Source organism: Biomphalaria glabrata, chromosome 6 (assembly GCF_947242115.1).
Source record: "Biomphalaria glabrata chromosome 6, xgBioGlab47.1, whole genome shotgun sequence".
Taxonomy (NCBI): Eukaryota; Metazoa; Mollusca; class Gastropoda; family Planorbidae; genus Biomphalaria; species Biomphalaria glabrata.
The window spans coordinates 42,907,701-42,928,101 of NC_074716.1; the positions used below are offsets into that span (position 1 = coordinate 42,907,701).

General features: G+C 35.1%; 1 protein-coding gene across 10 annotated transcripts in view; it reads left to right on the forward strand.

The window, feature by feature from the left end:
- The window catches only part of LOC106061977 (neuron navigator 3-like), a 474,243-nt gene that overhangs the window by 444,278 nt on the left and 9,564 nt on the right, over window positions 1-20,401 (forward strand). For 9 of the 10 annotated variants that reach the window (XM_056032697.1, XM_056032701.1, XM_056032700.1 and 6 more), the window contains 11 exons: window positions 9,711-9,849; window positions 11,038-11,192; window positions 11,848-12,023; window positions 12,735-12,870; window positions 13,988-14,159; window positions 15,062-15,165; window positions 15,310-15,399; window positions 16,099-16,267; window positions 17,186-17,357; window positions 18,299-18,514; window positions 18,988-19,059. In XM_056032697.1, coding sequence (XP_055888672.1) covers window positions 9,711-9,849; window positions 11,038-11,192; window positions 11,848-12,023; window positions 12,735-12,870; window positions 13,988-14,159; window positions 15,062-15,165; window positions 15,310-15,399; window positions 16,099-16,267; window positions 17,186-17,357; window positions 18,299-18,514; window positions 18,988-19,059 — 1,601 coding nt within the window. The remainder of the gene's footprint in view (window positions 1-9,710; window positions 9,850-11,037; window positions 11,193-11,847; window positions 12,024-12,734; window positions 12,871-13,987; window positions 14,160-15,061; window positions 15,166-15,309; window positions 15,400-16,098; window positions 16,268-17,185; window positions 17,358-18,298; window positions 18,515-18,987; window positions 19,060-20,401) is intronic. The other variant, XM_056032698.1, reaches the window with a different exon arrangement.

A 20,401-nucleotide genomic window follows, 5' to 3' on the forward strand; every position in this document is an offset into this window, starting at 1 on the left:
GGAAAGAAAATAGGATGAAATAGATAAGCTCTGAGGACGACTTGAACCACAGAACTCTCAAACGGACCCTTCGCCTAGCAGCAACGAGGTATCAGTGTGACGTCTGACCAGTGGTGTAGCTAGGGTGGGAGAGGAGGGGGGAATTTTAAAATCCCACCGGACCCTTACTTGAGGGGGGCTCCAAAATGAGTGTTTTTTACTTTAAATATGAAATATTAAGCAAAATGCAGGGAGCCTCCAAAAATGTCAAGCCTCCCAGCCCCCCCCCCCAAATGATGGTAAATTCCTAGCTACGCCCCTGCATCTGACTTGATTATTCAGATCTTCCACAAAGAACCTTTAAAATTCAGTAGTGTCTTCTGGGCCCGCGTCGTTACCCAGGATAACGTGCGGACACGATTAGGACGAAAACATAAATTTGTTTCGTCGAAAGGGTAAATTTTTTGACTTAAGAGACAGTGACGCGACTATTAAAAACAATACTAGTATTAAGTGAAATAAAAGTAAACAGAGAATACTCTTGGCAGCTTTAGAGAGAAAGTTCGGCTTTAGTTTCTGGAGTAGATATTTAACTTAGCGGGTTTCGGTGGTTCCCTTCATTTCGTATTAAACTTCTTGTTCGACAGCGTTCATCAGCGTCGATTAACCCTTAAAGTGCTGAGCTTTTTTTTTTACATGTGTGCATATAAAATGGAATTACAATTCTAGTGTTTAAAGGCTAGACTACCACACGCGTCTAAAGGGTTAATTTCTGAATTGTTGGCCCTTTTACCTGTGTTAACTTGTTTGGTTATTTGAGTTTTACCTTGGTTTAGATTTATCTTCACAAGACACAGCGTCTCCAAGAGTTTTAGATCTTGCTCTGGTGTGAGTCCTTCATGGAGCTTATCCATGTTTCACCATATTCTCTTCACCTTCTTCTCTTAAGAACCTCTGCAGCTTAGTGATGGATGTCACGTGTCATGTTTATTCATCGTTTGTTTCCTCACTAAAACTTCGAACTCCATTTGTGTTACCTACCTCTATTAATGACAACCTGAACTATAGACCTGCCTGCCCCATCTCCCCACCGACCTAACTGACTGTAATTCTGTTTTTAGTCTAATCTTTTGTCTCGGTTTGTCTGTCGCCACTTCGTCTATTGTTTTCAGACTTTTTGTCTCCCTGACAACCATCAGCCCACTAATCCAGTGTTTCTCAAGTCTGTGTTTCGCGAGGCCTGAGTAGGTGTTCCTCGAACTACTGGAATAATTAACTAGTAGGCCACCATGTGAATTAATCTCTCTCAAAAAAAAAAAAAGCAAAATGTTCCTCTAAATACTCAGAATGTGCGAACTGTTCCTTTAAGGAAACAGTTTGGGAAACACTGCACCAATCCATTCTTGGTTCAAACCAGCAACCAATCCACTCAGCTTGTTCTTCCCCCTTCTGTTGACCCTATCTATTAATGTTGTTGTTGCTGTTTTTTTGCTCTAAGTATTTCACCAATGTCTTTGTGATCCGGATCAGTCCCTGGCATGCGCCAGTGTTGAAAGCTTAGAGACACAGTTAATTTACAGTGACGCACTGTGTTGACAGGATCACCACTGTGCACTTAACTAGATCCAATCCTTATTTCAACACGGGCACAGTTTCACAGTGTTAGATTCACTGATAGTCTTGCATTTAAGGTTCAAGCTTCCACAAAATCAGTTTTTTTTGGTCTGCTGTTATCCTAGCATCTCTTAACCTACCCCTAACCCTAACTACTCTTGTCTAAAGCATGTCTAATCCTGATCCTGTCAAGTTTTGTCCCAAATCAGCTCTTTGAATCTGACTCTATCCTTTTATTTTTTCCTAAACCCTTTTTTTTTTCTCATAGGTACTGTTAGACTTGGTTGTTTTTTTGTTTTTTTTTTTTGGGGGGGGGGGTATGAACTCATAGAAACTGTGTGTTTTTGTTCTTCCTTTTAACCTTCCCTCGGAAAGTAGCAACTTGAAAACAAAACAAGATAGTTGATGCGGTTTGTGTTATACAGATAAACTCGTGGTCAGCCCCTGCGTGTTTTTATTTTTCGTACTCAGACATTACGTCATACAAATGAACACTGCTAGGTTACATACAATATGTAGATGAATATACTTAAGAATCGACATCGTTCCGACCACAGCTAATGCCCAGGCATTTATCTCATTTCCATGTATTATTGAAGATAAGATAATATGATCCATAGTCGTTAAGCGACTGAAGGAGGCCATATTTATTGAAGAATAAAATAAATTTTAACTACTCTTTCGTAATACCATAATTAGAAGTGACATCTAAGAGGTCTTGTTTGTTGCTGTTGTTGTTGTTTTAATTATGTATTTGATAAATACATTAACGATTAACGATATTACAGAATAGTTTGACAATTTCAGTCTCTGCTTCTTATTGACCATAATACATTAGTATTAAAGTATATATAATTTTTTGAAACAGTGTTTTTAATGGTGTGCATTTAGTCAGAAAAATTTTTGAAATTTTAAATTTGGACGGACGAACATTCAGATGCACCAATAGCCTGATTTTCAACATTAAAATGAATTTTGTTACTAATACCCAGATCTAGTGAAAGATACCTAGCCTGTGGGAGGATTATCTCTCCCCTGCCCTGGGCCTCCTTTTTTCACCAACACTTGTCATCTAATTACCGATCAAACAGTGGCCACCTCAGCACTCCAATAGAAACCCAGGAGTTTCTAGTTCTTTGTTTTTGAGTATTTTCTACTTTAATCTCGTGTTGGTATCTCCTGGAGATCCCCCAACTTGATCCCAGCCTCGGGGAAAGGATTCAGTCGTATAGTACTCTTCAGACGGCTTTCGTCTCTCTCTTTCTCTCTCTCTCTCTCTCTCTCTCTCTGCCACTTTCTTTGTCTTTTCATCATCATCTCCCTTGTCCGTTCTCACTTCTCTATCTGCTCTGATCCAAGTGATAAGATTCTTTAGCACAAAAAAAAAAAGAATACAGAGGAAGGGAGAGAACACTTTGACAAGATGGAATTATTGGGCATAAAACTTGCATCTGAACTGGTTTTGGTTTCGCTGCGAGATAACCCAGAACTAGACCCAAGACAAGCACAACATAGTTGTGGAAACCTTATGCTATTAGCAAAAATGGTAGATATAGATTATAGCGTCGGTGTTCTGTAAATATTTAGCGTATTCGAAATTAGAGGAATAAATTTAGCGTTATTTATTTTAATAATATTTCTATTTTTTACAGAAAAGCCAAAATAAAATTGTATTTAATGAAGAAGTTATTGTAACGAAGAAATTTCTTTCTGGCATTAACATCTCACCATTCTTCATAGTTCTCTTATCACTCACATTTCTCTTCTATATACCTCTTATCTCTAACATTTCTCTACTATATACCTCCTATCATTTCTCTTCTAACGCTTTCTCACTCTTTCCTTCTTTCTTCTCTCTTAATATTTCTCATTCTTCTCCTCTCGTTACCTAATTCTTCCTCTTCCTCTCTCGTTACCTAACTTTCCCTCTTTCTTTGCTACATTCTTCTTACTCATTCCTACCCTCCCCGTTCTCTCCCTCCCTCCCTCTCTCTCTCTCTCTCTCTTTTCTTCCTCTATATTCCTTCCACTTATATCCAGCCCTGCCTATGATAAGAAAGTTAATTAAAACTCGTTTCAAGGGCAACGTGTGGGTACAGTACCCCATGGGGTAGCGAAACAAGATACACAAGGGGCGCCTAAAGCAAGGGGGAGATTTCCTTTTCATAAGGCGCTAAAAATAGGAAACCAGATCTAATTAAAACAACAACAAACAAAACTACTAGTGCACCCCGCACACACGCACACTTCTTTTTTTTCTGCACAGCGCCATTATTTTTTTCCCCTATCATTTATCGATCTCGTCACCCGGAAAAAAAAAGTGCATGCACGCTACTGCACCAACCAACCACTGGCTCTACCTGCACACCACCCTGCCACTGTTCACTGAATCTTGTAATTAACCCGTGGCCACGTGGTTCCGCCAATTAAGCGAAATAACATCTCGATGGCTTGAAACATAATGAAGGATATTTTGGCTTGGTACCAGCATGCACCCATTGGCTCCGGTACTCTTTGTCTAGCTTCTAACCATTGGTTATAAAATGTATCCATTGTTTTCAATGTATGTGTGTTTTGGCTGTTTTTACATTACTTTATTAACTCTTTGACTACCAAAAGCTGTAATCTTATGTTCTGAATATAGATTTCCCCTAACGTTGTTGAAATGTATCGGATTACATTACTTTGTTATTGATTTAGGCCTTAGGGGGATGACTGTGAAACACAGTAATAAACTTAACTAGACTGTGGCCTCAGTTGAATTTTAATTTTCAAAATAATACAAATCTGTCTGTTTCATAAAGTCACTTGACCTTTACAAGATTCTGGTTTAAAAAACATCTACCTTGGGTGATCTGCTGACCAGTTGCTTCAAATCTAATGCTCTGATTGGTTTCTTGCCACTCACTGTAAGACGTGTCCAAACCTTTACGTTTCATGTAAGACGTGTCCAAACCTTGACGCTCCATGTTAGACGTGTCCAAACCTTGACACTTCATGTAAGACGTGTCCAAATCTCACCACTCCATGTAAGACGTTTCCAAACCTTGACGCTCCATGTAAGACGTGTCCAAACCTTGACGCTCCATGTAAGACGTGTCCAAACCTTGACACTCCATGTAAGACGTGTCCAAATCTTGACGCTCCATGTAAGACGTTTCCAAACCTTGACGCTCCATGTAAGACGTGTCCAAACATTGACACTCCATGTTAGACGTGTCTACACCTTGACGCTCCATGTAAGACGTTTCCAAACCTTGACGCTCCATGTAAGACGTGTCCAAACCTTGACGCTCCGTGTAAGACGTGTCCAAACCTTGACGTTTCATGTAAGACGTGTCCAAACCTTGACGCTCCATGAAAGACGTGTCCAAACCTTGACGCTCCATGTTAGACGTGTCTACACCTTGACGCTCCGTGTAAGACGTGTCCAAATCTTGACACTCCATGTAAGACGTTTCCAAACCTTGACGTTTTTTTCTCACCTATTCTTGCCAGCATTTCTGAACTGTACTTACTAATGCCCCTTGCATGAAGTCCGTTATGTTCAAACAATGAGCTGTTTGATTACTCCCCCTGTATAAAACAAAACTTTCCGGAATGTGAAATACTTGAAATAAAATAAGGCACTCCTTCAAAATACGCCCTCGCACTTAGCTCGTTCTACACTATCGGATAGAACTAAACAAAAGCTCAAAAAGTGATGACACTACTGTTCACCGACAACCTATAAGTGTCTTTATGATGCTAATTGTATAAATGATAGTTGTCAAGGACAACCATATAACTAGGTGCCACGAGTTTGTAAAGATGTCACACAAATTGAAACTAATCACATATCATATTACTCCCCCCCACACACACACACACACTTTCTTTAATGCTTTGAAAGTAATTCTCATTTTTTAGTTGGCATCTTATCTTATATATTACAGACGTTACTTCAAAAAAAAAGAAGATAATTACGTTCTACGCATTTCAAGTGACAACACAATTTGTTGCAAGAAATATCTGGCTGTGCTGTTGGCCAGGCTATGAAAATAAACAGAGGAGGCCTGTTGGAGTAGCGAAAAGGGCGTCCGCCCCAAACCCCACTCGCCTCAGAGCCCCCTCGGTTTGAAGATATTGTAACCCTCAAGCCTGAACAGACATTATACACGTTATTTCTTTCACACCCAATCTCGGAACAAGATAAGATGTTCCACAATTAGGTCTTTTCCAGCGTCTGTTCTAACATGCAAGTACCATGAAATTTCAGGTTAGAGTTACGTACCTCAAGTGACACTCGCCCAATGACTTGCTAAGGCCACATTTTCCACAAGGAAAGTGGTGGGAATGAATTTGGGACGCTAAGCTTCAAAATTACCTTTTTTTTTTGTTTTAGCGCGAGACTTTAAATCACGTGCGCCTGCTACGTAGGAGAACGCGAAGGTGTAGAAGCGTTGCTATGAATGTAACACAATACGATGTCTAACTTATATATGCAAGTGCATTTAATGTCCAGCCACGCTGGGATGCTTGATAGCCACATTTGCAAACCACATGGGGGACATTTCTGACCACAAAGACTCCATTAAAGTGTTTCCCAAACTTTTTTCCTTAACGGAAAAACTTCGCACATTCTAAGTAGTTAGCGGAACACTTTGCTTTTTTTTTTCTTTCAGTGATTAATACACGTGTAAGCCTTCTAATTAATTATTCCAGTTGTTCGTGGAACATCTACTCACGCCTCGCGAAACACTAGGATTTGGGGAACACAGTTTGGGAAACACTGCTCTAGTTACACTCTAGTATATTAGTGCTGTACCCACAGCTCTTGAGTTCTACAAATACGCATACATGTGTGTGTGTTTCTTGTGTTTATTGCTTAGAAATAACCCAACTCCTTTTTTTTTCTCCTTCAAATCTCACCTCATATTTTATCAAAAGGTTAAAAATTGTTTAAAGCTTAAACGAAACATGAGATTTGTTGATTTTAATTATCAACTTCAAGACCTTCCTTGACGTAATCATAGGTGGGTTGTTTTTTTTTCTTCTTCATAAATCCTTTCTATTTCGATAAATACTCTCGAAACCCTCACCAGCAGGTCATGACGTCATGTTTCACGTGAACGATTTCAGCTCGGTGTGTAACGGAAATACCCTTTCCTGACTGTGGGTTCCCTTTCCTGTTTCCACCCAGCGCCCTTTGGCGGAAGCAAAAAAAAAAAAAGTAGTACCTAGACTATCTCTTTAGTCTGCAAGCTTGAAGTCCTTGAACGTCCGTTGTGCTTAAAGGTGGACAAAGACATCTTTATTCAGTACTGAAGACATGACATTGCCAACAACACATAAGACACTAACATAAGTTTACGGTTTACACAACAGTTCACGTTAAAATTGTTCATAAACTGTCCAAACTTGACGATCACTGGGTTGTCCATTGTCCTTTGCTGTAGACAAACGAAGTTTTGGGGATTCTTTCGGAAGGATCTGTCATTTTTTTTATTTTTTTTCCCACTTTATTATCCAAAAAATACATTGCAATAATCCATAGTATACAACGATTTAGATTACTAATGCAGTTAATCATTTATTACAAATCTTACATCAGGTTACGGTCTGTTTGAATTTTTTTAATACGTTATTTCTCCCTTTCTCCGATCAAGCTGAAACTTTACGCAAATTATTCATTGGCGTAGACAATACATGAATCAATAAAAAATAAACAATTAATCAATTAATTACTAGTTGTTAATTATTTTCTTTGATACCAAGAAGGGAATTTAATCATTATTCACAGTTGTGGTTAAATATGTCGGGGTTAATAACCTTAAATAGTTGTTCACGCTATTTCTCCCACACCCATTCTCGGATCAAGTTGAAACTTTCCACAATTATCTATTGTACGTAAATAAAAATAAATTGATGTAAACAACTAACTAATCACTTAATTAATTATTTGTAATTAATTATTTTCATTTCCAAAATGGAAAAAAAAATATACATTATTGATAGACGTGGTTGTAAATATGGAGTTCTTCCCTTGGATAAGCTTTATATATTTTTTAAAGTACTTTTTTTTTATTCAAATGAGAACCATTCGCGTTCTATCCATTCCCAAGTGTGAACCTGAGGCTAAAAATGGATTTAAAAAACCTGGAAACACCTGTCCTAGAAAATGATTTTTTAATAACATACAAAAAAGTTTCTGCATTGGCATGTTGCTAAACTCTGTGATGATATGCAAAGCTACGTTGTTTACCGTGGTGTATTAACGGGGGGGGGGGGGGGGCGACTGTGAGTTTCAGTCCTGGCGCCATGGGAGATGGCAGTAAGATGAATGCCAAGACAAACAGGGCATCGATATGAATTTTGGTGAGCACTCGGGCGCCACGAGATCATGTAATATTAATTCATCAAACGCGATGCTCAGAATTTAAATAACTTTCGCCTTTGTAGTTCATTGTCTGTTTTCTTGCAAGACACTGAGTCGAATTCTAATTTGTTTCTTTTTTTAAATCTTGACAGAAAAAAAAAATAATAAAAGGTTTATGACGTTTAGATGACACACACAAATATTAATCAATATAAGATGACTGAGGGAGTTAGTGTTACCAAACTCGTAGTTGGCCCTTGCTAGTTAGTCGCCCATTACGTCACGTTTTGATGGAATCCGCAACAGTGACCATGACTTAAAGTAACTTGACCGAATAACATGTACAACTATTTTCATCATCTGACTTTCAAATTACTGAAATTTTCGGCTATTTAATGATTTTTGTTTTCTGAACGTTGCAGACAGACACCACAAACACAATAATGTTTTTAAAATTATATAAAGTGTAGCTTAAACTTAAGAAGAAGAGAGAAAACAGTAGTAAAACAAACACACACAAAAAAAGATATTTTATTTATATGTTTTTTAGATTTTTGTTTTACATTTAAAGTATGCATAAAAATGGAACAAAATGAAATCAAATTATTTTATTTTTTAAAGATGTGTATGTATTTATATTAATATGTATATTTTTTTTTTTTTTGCTACAGCTCCGCACAAAAACATATTTATATTTTCACATATATTTAGTTCTTTTACAAGTTGAGTTTCTGTTTTTAAACAAATCTCTTCATAGATAAGATAAAATATGACATCATCCTTGAGGGAGATTTGAACTTCTCAAATTTCGCCTTCTCTACATTTGTGTTCTGAAAACCATATTTATAGTTTTAAAAATATTTTTGGAGTTGAAAAATTTTTTAAAAAAAGGTGAACTGCACGCGAAAGTAAAATAGAATTTACCTTTAGTTTTTATTTTTTGAATTATTTTTTTATTTGGTTTCGTTTTGTAAATTTTGTTTTATTAATTTTATTTTTTCGAACTTTGGCTGGCATGTGGTATCTAGGGATCTAAAGGGAAAAAAAAAAGTTGCACATCCAAGACAGATTTTAGAGAGTATGGCTTACTCATTTCATAGGCCTGACCTCGTGAAAATAAGTATAGGCGGGCCATTGGTGTAGAGAGTATGAGTTTAACTGCATATTTGATGGCGTCATAAATGTTGGGACGTCTGCCTGAGATACGTTAGAACAGTGTTTCTTAAACTGGGGACCGTGACCGTGGACCGTGACCAATCGCTATAGAATACAACGACTGGTCTTAAGCGAACCTCCACCCCCCCCAGACCAGGAAGTAACGTGCTAACAAGGGGGACAGCAAATAGAGACCTCGAAAACCAGATTGAAAACCTATAATTGTAAATATCATTTAGGAATTTTGCAACTTTTTTTTTCAGTGGGTATTTTTATACCATATACGGCGTTGTTATAACTTCATAAACTCACACCTTGCATTAGTTCAATAAGCCCATATAATGCTTCCAGGTCGTGCGGTTTGTGCGCTGGACTGTCGTACAACTTTTTAACGGTCACGGGTTCAAACCCTGCCCGCTCCCATCCTCTGTCATTCAGCGGAAGGAACATCCGAAACATGTGAAACATTTTACAAAAAAAAAAAGCTAATAATGAATATTGATATAATTATATACTGCACAGTCAGCCTTAATTCTTAGTGAACAGACTTTTTAAAAACATGTGTAATAACAAGACACTTATTTCGTTGTCCTTTTCACTTCAGGATAATGAGCTGCATGAGTTGAGGATGACCATTGAAGCTCTGAAGCGACAGAGTAAGATGACCATGCAGGAGCCGCTGATGAGTCCTACCTCCTCAAGAAGACACACTTCCCCTGCAATGAAGGACCTCCACCTGACAGGTGAGACTATTAACTAGTTTGTTTTTGTTTTCAAATTTGAAGAGTGCATTCTTTTTGAGAATCTCTTTATAGATAAGAAAAAATATGACATCATCCTTGACTGACATTTGAACTTTTCAAATTTTGTATTGTCTACATCTTTCCTTTTATAAGCATGCTCAGTGCGCCCTGTTCCTATCTCTTTTGTGGATCCGTTTGGTGGAGTGGGTATCTAGAAGGTTTCTTGCTGCCTTAAGCGCTCAGCTAACACAACTTGAATCAAGTCAGGATTTGAACTTCAGCCATCTTGATAGGTAGCCAATGGTGCCACTCGGCCACGCATCCCATTGAAGAGGACTCCTCGCCTTTTTATTGTTTATTTTTACATATATTGCCACGTGTATACTTGTTGCTGATAGCACTCTGATTCATTTTCAAGCAAGAACTGTGTCCAAATTCGCTGCTCCAAAATTGGCCTGTCTAGTCACAGCAGTCTACTTGGATTCAAGGAGAAGCGATTTATACCACTGATCTGTCTGGGTGTCTTTCAAGACAAAAGGAGCGCTTACATATGTACACACTTCTTAATGTCTGTCACTCTAAATTATTGACGCTGCCCTCAACGACTCAGTATCTGTAACCACTAACAAATCAAGCAATGGTGGTTGAGTCAATAGGACACACTAACTTTCTTTATTGGATGAATTAATATTACCTATGTGTCGGCTTAGTGGTAAAGCGCTTGGCTTCCAAACAAAGGGGAATCAGGGTTCGAATCCAGTGAAGACTAACTTTGAATCTCGGGGATTATAATGGCACCCCTGAGTTTACCAATACTAGTTGGTAAAGGTAAAGGCAGTTGTGCTAGCCACCTTACTGTCACAAGGGGTCTGAAAGTAGTACTTTTTTTTTTTTACTTTTATGTACCTTTGCTTTGATAGGCCTGCATTCCTTTCATCATAGTCCCAATTAAGGTCTTTGAGTTTCTCCTGTTGTTTACAATACGTTTTTGTTGTTGTTATTTTCAATTTTCAAATTTTTTTTCATTGACAGAACACAACATGTCTGCCATTTCAGTTTTTTTTTCTCCTTTAAATCAGGTCATTAACATTATGCAAAGAAATCAATGTAATACCGGTATATTCTTCTTCTAGTACTCTTGGCACATCAGAATTACCTTTACTTATTTAAATTGACCTTTCTGCAAAGCAGGTGATGCACGCATAGCTCGCCAGATGTCCTCAGACAGTGTGTCCAGCATCAACAGCCTGTCCAGTGCCTGCAGCATGACCAGTCAGCAGTCTGCTCACACGGACAGTGAAGCAAACAAGAGAAATGCCAAACAAGCTAAAAAGAAAGGATGGGTAAGTGACCCTCGTCCACTGAGCTTCATTAGAATTGACATGTAATAAAAAGCATCAAGGTCAATGTTGTTTTTATTGTGTAAGCAATATGTTTACATTTTAAGAAACAACATTAATTTCCTAATAGAACTAAGAATAGCAAAGACTTAAAATATGCAGTCTTTCTAATAGAACATTCTAGTTCTTTCCTGTATTTTGGAGAAGCAATTTTAAAAAGGGTATATATTTATATGCAAGGAAAATCAATAAGTTTTAAGCTTCATGTTCAGTCTGGTTTGTCAATATATTATTGAAATTAGTTATATTTTGTGTTCAGAGTGTAGGTTCAATATTTTCATGATATCTACTTGAAGAATCAAACTGTTTTATTTCATAGAATTCTGTTGCTTTTTAATCTACATAAAAATTCCTCCATGTACTTTGGACTTTGGGTCATTGGAAATATATAGACTACTCACCTAGTCTATTTCTATTGGCAAGATTTCTTCTTTTTATATATTAGATTGACACATCTTTGGCATCACAATGTAACTATGCTAACTAATATCCCTGTCTGTCATATCATGATAGAATTAATATTCTGAATAAACTCAATAGACCATTAAGATTTTATCATTACTAATTTGAAAAATTTTAATAAACCTCTTTTGTTCAGTTGAGGAGTTCGTTCAGCAAGGCATTTTCACGCAAGAAAGGAAAAACTGGATCATTATCTGATGTGGAGCCAGACTCTCACAGTTTGAGATCCAACGCCTCTGCTCCCAACTCTCCTCTTATGCAGCTGGGACATCTTGGAGCCCCATCCATGAAAGGTTCTCATTCTTCAGGAGCGTAAGTACCCCACTATTTTTCTGAACCATGTAGTAGATGATCTTTAACTATAAGTCATCTTTAACAGTAGTGTACAGATTAAAATGTTAAGATTCCTTGATAGAAAAATTTTAAACATTTCATTAAGCTTTTAATTTATGAAAACAATTCATTTGGCAGCAATATTCATGAACGTTTGATCATTCAAAATAACTTTTTATTTTGCTATAACTGTTAATTTTAGAAAATCCATAAGATTTATAAGGGAGAATAGAACAGAAACTTAAAAAGCTAAGGGCTAAATCCTGCTTCTTCTGGTTGATATAATCTATTCTCAAGGCAGGATTTTTAAAGAACATTATGGCCTAAAGGGTCATATTTACTATAAAAGAAACCGGTAGTGAACACATATATCAATTTGCTATTTTAGTTACATTTGTTCACAAGGGAAACAAATTTCTAGTTTTTTTTTTAAATGGTATCTCTAGTCATTATTACGACCTTTTATGCCCAAAAGGTCGGAACAAGTTTTGAATAAAATGTAGTTTAAGACATTACATAACTTCCTGGTTGTGTGGTATGCACTCTGATCTGTTGTCTTGAAGGTCTTGATGATTCATAGTTTGAACCACGCCTACCACCATCCAGCAGGAGGTTTGGGCTATAACCTTCAAATCTGTAGGAACATCCAAAACATGTACAGCAGTACAAAATGTTGATCTTTCCTTTCAGCCTGTGTGACAATGATGTGAATGCACTCAAACAAGCTCTGAGAGATAAAGACATGAAGCTGACAGATATCAGACTTGAGGCTTTAAGCTCAGCTCACCAGCTGGAGCAACTCAGAGAAACAATGACCAAGATGAAGGTCAGTGATAACATTTATTTATATTACTTTTCTCAGCATAGTATTTTTTTAAAACAAAGGTAACAAAGTTATTTCAGCTTCAATGTTTTTTTTTCAGGAACAAATAAAGTCTGTTTCTATCTTTTAGAATTAAAGCTTTTTCTTCTGAGTCCAACAGCTAAAAATAAATATATAGAATATTCATGCAATTCTTTTTTTTTTAACTTTCGCACTATTGTACCATTTTTTTACAACCTTTATATCAACTCACTATGTCTGTTGGTTTGTCTGTCTGTCTGGTAAAAAGTTTGTACACATCATTTCTCCCACACCCAATCTTGGATCAAGCTGAAACTTTGCACAATTATTTCTTTTACCTGACAACAAAAGAATCAATAAAAAAAAATAAAACAATTAGTTAATTAACTATTGGAAATAAATTACTTTGTTAAGTATCTCAAACAAGGGAAAGAAATTGTACTGGACTGAAGTGGTGGCATAAGCTAAATTAGTCCCCTTTATAGGTTGTCGTCTGAGTCTTAGGGAACACAACATGAAAAATAGGTCAAGACTATAGAAACAATAGGTAATTATACAACCTTCTGTGTTCATAGGCTCTCCACTAGCGTAGTGGTTATGATAACTATACAATCTTCTGTGTTGATAAGCTCTCCACTAGCATAGTGGTTACCGTGTTGGCTTGAGAAGGCTTGAACCATGAGTTCGAATTCAGGTTGTTGCCCCTTTTAAACAAAATTTTTATAAATGCTTTTTATTGTTAGTCTAGATCTATTACAAATTTAATTACATGACTGATCAAACTAATTGATAGAACTATGCTAGATATAAGCTTTGTTGTTGTTTTTTTTTTAAAGTATTTTAAAAACATTTTCTTGTTTTAAATTTATGGCCATGTAAGATATGCTTTGAACTGTTGTGACAATTGACAGCATTCATATACCACTTTCCCTCATCCCCTATCTTGCTGAAGGAAATCTTTATTATCGGATGCATAGCCTTATGTCATGATGAAGTTAAATGATTATTATAATTTAAATTACAGTTTTAAAAAAGCTGAATGACATTAGCCTAAACTTTAAGCAACTATATGTCTTTATGTCTTAATGTCCTTTCACAGAATGAAATGAGTGCCTTGAAAGCTGACAATGACCGGTTACACAAAATGATGTCCACATCTCAGTCTTCCCGGACATTGAACATGTCCCATGGCTCAATGTCTCCACACCACTCTAGAACCAGTACAGATTCACTGGACCGGTCATTCAGCATGACTGATCACAGTAGTTTAGGTAAAATTCTAAAACCTCAGTTTAGCATTGCTATTTCTCTGGACTAAATAGTCTAATTATTTACTAATGTACATTTTGGAGTTCTTTGGTATTTAGGTCATGGAAAAGTAATACTATTTAAAAGATGAATTTAATGTTCTGTCTTGCACACTGTCTAATTATTATTTTTTTTTTTTTTAAATAATAAAAATAAAGTTACCCTTTCAGATAATGTAAAGGTCATCTGTTTTTGTGTCCTACGGTTAATGAGAGTGTCATGTGGCCAGCACAATGACCAACCGCCTTTACTTTACTAGTGTCAGGTACCCATTAGAGCTGGGTAGACTGTTGCTTTCTTTAACCCTTAAAACGCCTGTGGTAGATTAGCCTCTAAACATCAGAATTGTAATTCCATTTTGTATGCACTCATTGTTAAACAGCTCAGCACTTTAAGGGTTAAAAGATATGGTTTCTGTGGTTTCAAATTAAAAGTGACAATATTATGAACTTGTAAGAATCTTAGAAGACAAAAAAATCAAATGCTTTAATTTTCATATACAATTATTTCAATCTCTAAATTAATTTTTTTTAATAAAGTTTTTTTTTTAAATATATATATATATATATATATATATAGCTATTTTTTTTCCAATAAAAAAAAAAGGGTAATAGAGTAATAAAAATATTATATTTTAAGATCCATTTATGTCAATGCTCTTTTTTTAAATCTTCACACACAAAGAATAAAAAGGGTGGTAACAAATTTTGTTTTCTTCAAATTTCCAGATGAATAGGACTGTTTGATATTTAGTTCAGCAGCCTTTTACATTTTTTCTTGACACATGCTTAAAATTGTATTTTTAAAAAAAAACAGAGATTAGAAATATTAAAATCTATTTGCATTGATTTAAATTTTTTTCTAGATATTTTATTGGCTGAAACTGCAGCCAATGAAAGAGAGGGAAAACGTGTCACTATATCAGTGGTCTTAGGTTCAAATCCCGATCCCACTCGGACAGGCATAGATGTGAGTATGAGACATTTTCTTTCTATCTGGCTGGTGCTAATACATTTTTATAAATCCTTGTTAAAAAATAATCTGAAATTAAGCATTATTGTTTTTGCTATTAATAATGTTTGAGATTTTTCTTTTAAATATTTGTTTGCATAGAAACCAGCAGAAATTTTGATTGGTGCACTGTCAGTTAGTGGAAAAACCAAGTGGGACATGCTGGACAATGTGATAAGAAAAATGTTCAAGGTGAGCAATGACCTAGTTCAAGTTGACGCTATCTACTCTACATTAACTCGAAACTGTTTGCCTCTGGGTTTTTGTTACTTGAAGCCTTGTTAAAAAAGACATTTAAGAGGTGACTTAGCAAATGAATGTACAACATGAATCACTAGGAAATTATACTTATGTGTGTTGCTTTTAATGACAAGAATGTCTCTGAAAGCAATATACCTTATCGCAGAATGTCTGATATTTAAAAAAAAAAATTTTTATGTTCATAAATATTTTTTTTTATGTCCTTTGTTGTTAATGCTCAGATCAATTACAAACAAGTTATAAGATAATAATTAAGAACAGGTAAAACTGTAGCCTGTTAGTAATTCTTTTTCTTGATTGATGATAGTTTAATGTGATGATATATAGTTCTGAAATCTTTGTAGACTAGATAATTTTAGGCTTGTTTCTTTGATCAATTGTTTTTTAAACAACCAGCATCATATTACTAATATATACATCATATGGTCTAATATTAACATGGAATGGACAAGAAACACATTTTAGTTTTTCTAAGGAAATTCTGAGGGCAAAATGAAAATTAATAACCTTTTTATAAACACTTTTCAGAAACTTTTGACATGACACACTCTTTTAATTCCAATAAATTATCATAATATTGTCATCAAAGTATTTTACTGTGATGTAGGAAGTATTTTCTCCTTTCCCCAGGAATATGTTTTACGTGTTGACCCAGTGACTAACCTAGGACTGAGCGCTGAAAGTGTCTACTCCTATGTGGTAGGTGAGGTGACAAGAACCAAAGATTCAGAGCTGCCTGAGTTGCTGCCCATCGGTTACCTAGTAGGGGACACAACACAGATAGAGATATGTCTTAAAGGTAGGCTAATGCAATATCTAAACCTAGTTTTAGGAGTGGGCTTAGCTTAACTCATTCCAAACAATCCGAAACAGATAAACAGAAATGTAATGTAACATTTCCTATTAGAAACAACATTCAAAATCAATAGATTGCTGCCAGCTCATGCAAGCTGGACTTTCATTTGTGTGTCTAGATGATCCTGGGTTCATACCCTGCCCATTGCCTTTCCCCATCATCCTGTGGGAATTTGGACTAAGATGTAATATCTTCAGAATCTGAAGGAACATTCAAAATGTAAAACATTTTACAAACAAACGCGTAGGACGTAATCATCTTCTTTTTTGAAGTAACGTCTGTATTATATAAGATAAATAAACAAGAAAAACTTTTAAGTACTGTAGCCTAATATGAACATCAGGCTGTGTTTATTTTAATTTTTCTTTTTTATTTAGTGTTTTAGTAAAATGCTCTAATAGATCTTTAAGGAAGCGTTAAATCAAAATACTGATCCAATGCACAGTAATGTCCTTAAATCTCTGACCGTTTGCAATCAGTCAACCCAGAAATACAATTTTCAGCTACAATTTCTATTAAGTTTTGACTTTTTTTTTCTCATTGAGGTGTTATTTTAATGAGAATGCCATTGATAAGTTATAATGAGAGATTTTGGGTTTAATTATACCCTATTTTTGTCTTACTTAATCCTGTTAACTCCCAGGGGAGTATTCTTATTTTTATTTTTGTAAAATATCTTTGTTTCCTCGTAACATTCATTTGTGTGTGTGTCAAGTTCACATTTAATAAACAATTATGATTAACTTTAAAAAAAAAACAAGATTTAATAGCTAAATTAACTTAATTAGGTTTCTCTTTTTTTTTCAATCTGCCAAACTTGTTTTTTTCTGATGATATCTGTTTCTTTTTTTTTATCTGTAGGCACAAAGCAGTCATGTGTGGACTCTCTAGCCTTTGAAACAATGATTCCTAAAACCATAATGCAGCGCTACGTCTCTCTACTGTTGGAGCACAGAAGAATCATTCTGTGTGGACCAAGTGGAACAGGAAAGACATATCTGGCCCAGAAACTGGCTGAGCATGTTGTACTTAGGTAATGCACCCAGAGACATTTCATTAGCTGCACACTAAGAGAATAAGTTACACCTTTTTTGTTTTTTACTTAAATACTCACCTCAAATGTTAATTATAAAACAACCAGGGTCACTTCATTAGCTGCTCACTAAGAGAATAAGTTTTATTTTATTTTTACTTATCTAAATGCTCAGCTTTTTATTTTATTATCAGCATTTAGATTGAATTTAGAAGTTTCTATTATATGAAATTTCTATCTAAATTTAGAACATAATTAACCTATCTACACCAGCTAAACTTTCTAGCTCTAGTACTCTAAGATTAAAAGAATAAGGGGCATTAAATTATTATTGACACACTGAGAAAGTATTGGGTGGTAATGGTACAATCATAATTTTATGAGGTTTTCTCTGCTCTCTCTTAACATCTCATAAATTAAATAGGTTACTACATGCATCCATGTGTCAGTCTAGTCATGCTTGGTAATCAGTGACTTAAAATCTGCTTAGTTGTTTTTTTGTAACTGATTCAGGCAACCCACTCCTTGCTCTAATAGAACTTTCTCTTTATCATTGGAAATGGACTTTAATTTGAGATTTATGTATTAGATGACTGTAGTATAGCCTATCTGTGTCACCACCAGGTTAATAGCAATATAATTTAATGTAGGCCTATAATTGTGGGAAGCGTGGTCGAGAGGCTAAGTATTCTTTGCTTGGCTTGGCTTCCAACGAAGGGGACTCAAGGTTCGACACCCGACTCGAGCAGAGTTGTGTTTACTGAGCGCCCAAAAGTAGCACAGAAAAACCTTCTCCCAGATACCCCTCCCCCAATTGGTCCACAATTCAGATTGGACCATGGTGCTCTGAGCATGCTATAAGCATGAAAGTAGCACTATACAAAAGCTATAATTTAATTTTAATTTTTATAAATTAATTTTTTTCCATGTTTTACTTTTAGATCTGGTCGAGACTTGACAGCAGGCTCTGTGGCTACATTTAATGTTGACCACAAATCAGCTAAAGAATTGAGACAGTACCTGGCCAACATTGCTGACCAGTGTGAGAACACCAATGTGAATGCACTGCCCTCGGCTATAATACTAGACAATCTTCATCACGTCACATCCCTTGCTGATGTGTTCAATGGTTTCCTTAGTGTGAAGTATCAGAAATGGTGAGTTGAAACTAATATTTGATTTTTCTTCTCATTTTGATTTATAATTGAGATACAAAAAGGTGTTGATATATGTCATGCAGAGAACTCAAGTTCCAATCCTGATTTGATTTAATGAGAAAGAGTTGACGTGACATATGAGCTCAGCATTAGTTTTAAAATGTAAATTACCCCTTGCAGACCTTGCGATCTGTAAGGTTGTGGTTATGTAAGGGTCATCTGATTCTATGGCCAACAATTAATAAGGGTGTCATGGCTACAATATTTTTGTTAAATTATCATCTTTATCTATGATAAATAAAATATTCGCGCAAGAATGACTAAGCCTACCACATTTTCAGAAACTCTTGTTTTTAGTTTGGATTCTGAAAAATATATGTTCTTCTTATTGATATTTACATTATTATGAGGTAGATTTAAGATTATTAAATTTTGCATAAATATGTATTTTTTTTTTTTTTTTGGGTCTGTAGTCCTTACATTATTGGCACCATGAGTCAGTCTTCTTGCTCAACAACTAACTTGCAACTTCATCACAACTTCAGGTTTGACAAGTTTTTGAATTATTAACTTTTTATGTACCAGTAGTTAATGGTCCAAATGCAAAAGTGTCCAATTTCATGTGTTAAGTTTTTTTACAAAATCTCGAGAAATAGCTGTAATTATGCTAGAGCTGCAATGGAAATCTTAATATAATTTTAACATTTTAGACAAATATTTTTCCATTTTTTGTTTATTTGTTTTATTATACATTTTAAAAAACAAAATCACCAAATTTACTTTGTCGCATTAATGTAACAATAATTAAGTATACATTATTAGTTTGACATGGTTCAGCGACATTTGCTTTGTAACATATAGGGTTACCAAAGTTTGTTTTATTTACTGATTAAAATTCGTTATTAGCATCTTTCTCCACCCTCCCTAAGGCTATTTATATTAAGAATTAGTTTATTTTCAATTTTTTTATTAGGATTTTTTCTATCTCATATTTATTTATTTTTTTTTTTTTTCTCTCTTTTTTTTTTTTTAGGAAAGGTTCGACACCCGACTCGTATTTATTATGACATAGGGAACAAACATATTTGTTATTCTGAACTAAACAATAGTGAAATTCCCTTCAACTTACATTGAAACTTTCTGTCATAAAATGAGTTTTTATGTTGTCAAGGGAGATTATTAACCCATAATCTTTCTAAAAAATTACAAATATTTTGTTGCCATATACTTTTTTTTCTTTAAATATCTCTAGCAAAATCGTTTTGTCTTTTTTAAAGAACATATAGGGATAGTATAATTCAGTGCTGGTAGTCATTGAACATTGATGTAAAAATAAATGTTTTAAAAATCAATTTTTGCATAAAAATATCAGGCAATAGATAAATTAATATATGACCATCATTGAACTTTAAATATATCTAAATTATTTATATACATATAACTAACTAACAACTAACACATAACTATTTATTTATACAGTGATTTATAATCATTACATTTAGTTTTACTAATGTTGCTGTTTGGCCCAACTGCATATAAGACTATTACCATCTCTTTCAAAAGAACAAAAAGTTCAAGGCTAAAAGTAAATTAAATCTTATCTTATCTTATATAATACAGACGTTACTTCAAAAAAGAAGATGATTACGTCCTACGCGTCATGCATTTAGTCATGCATATTAACCAATGACTTAAATTCTGCCAAGTAACTGGTTTTCCTGGCTAGCTCAGGCAACCCATTCCATGCTCTAATAGCACTAGGGAAGAAGGAGTATTTGTACAAATTTGTCCTAGCATATGGGACGAGGAATGTGGCTTTATCTTTGTGTCTTTCAGAGTATTTTATTAAATTTTGTTTTTGTATTTGAAGATTATGGTTAAAGCATG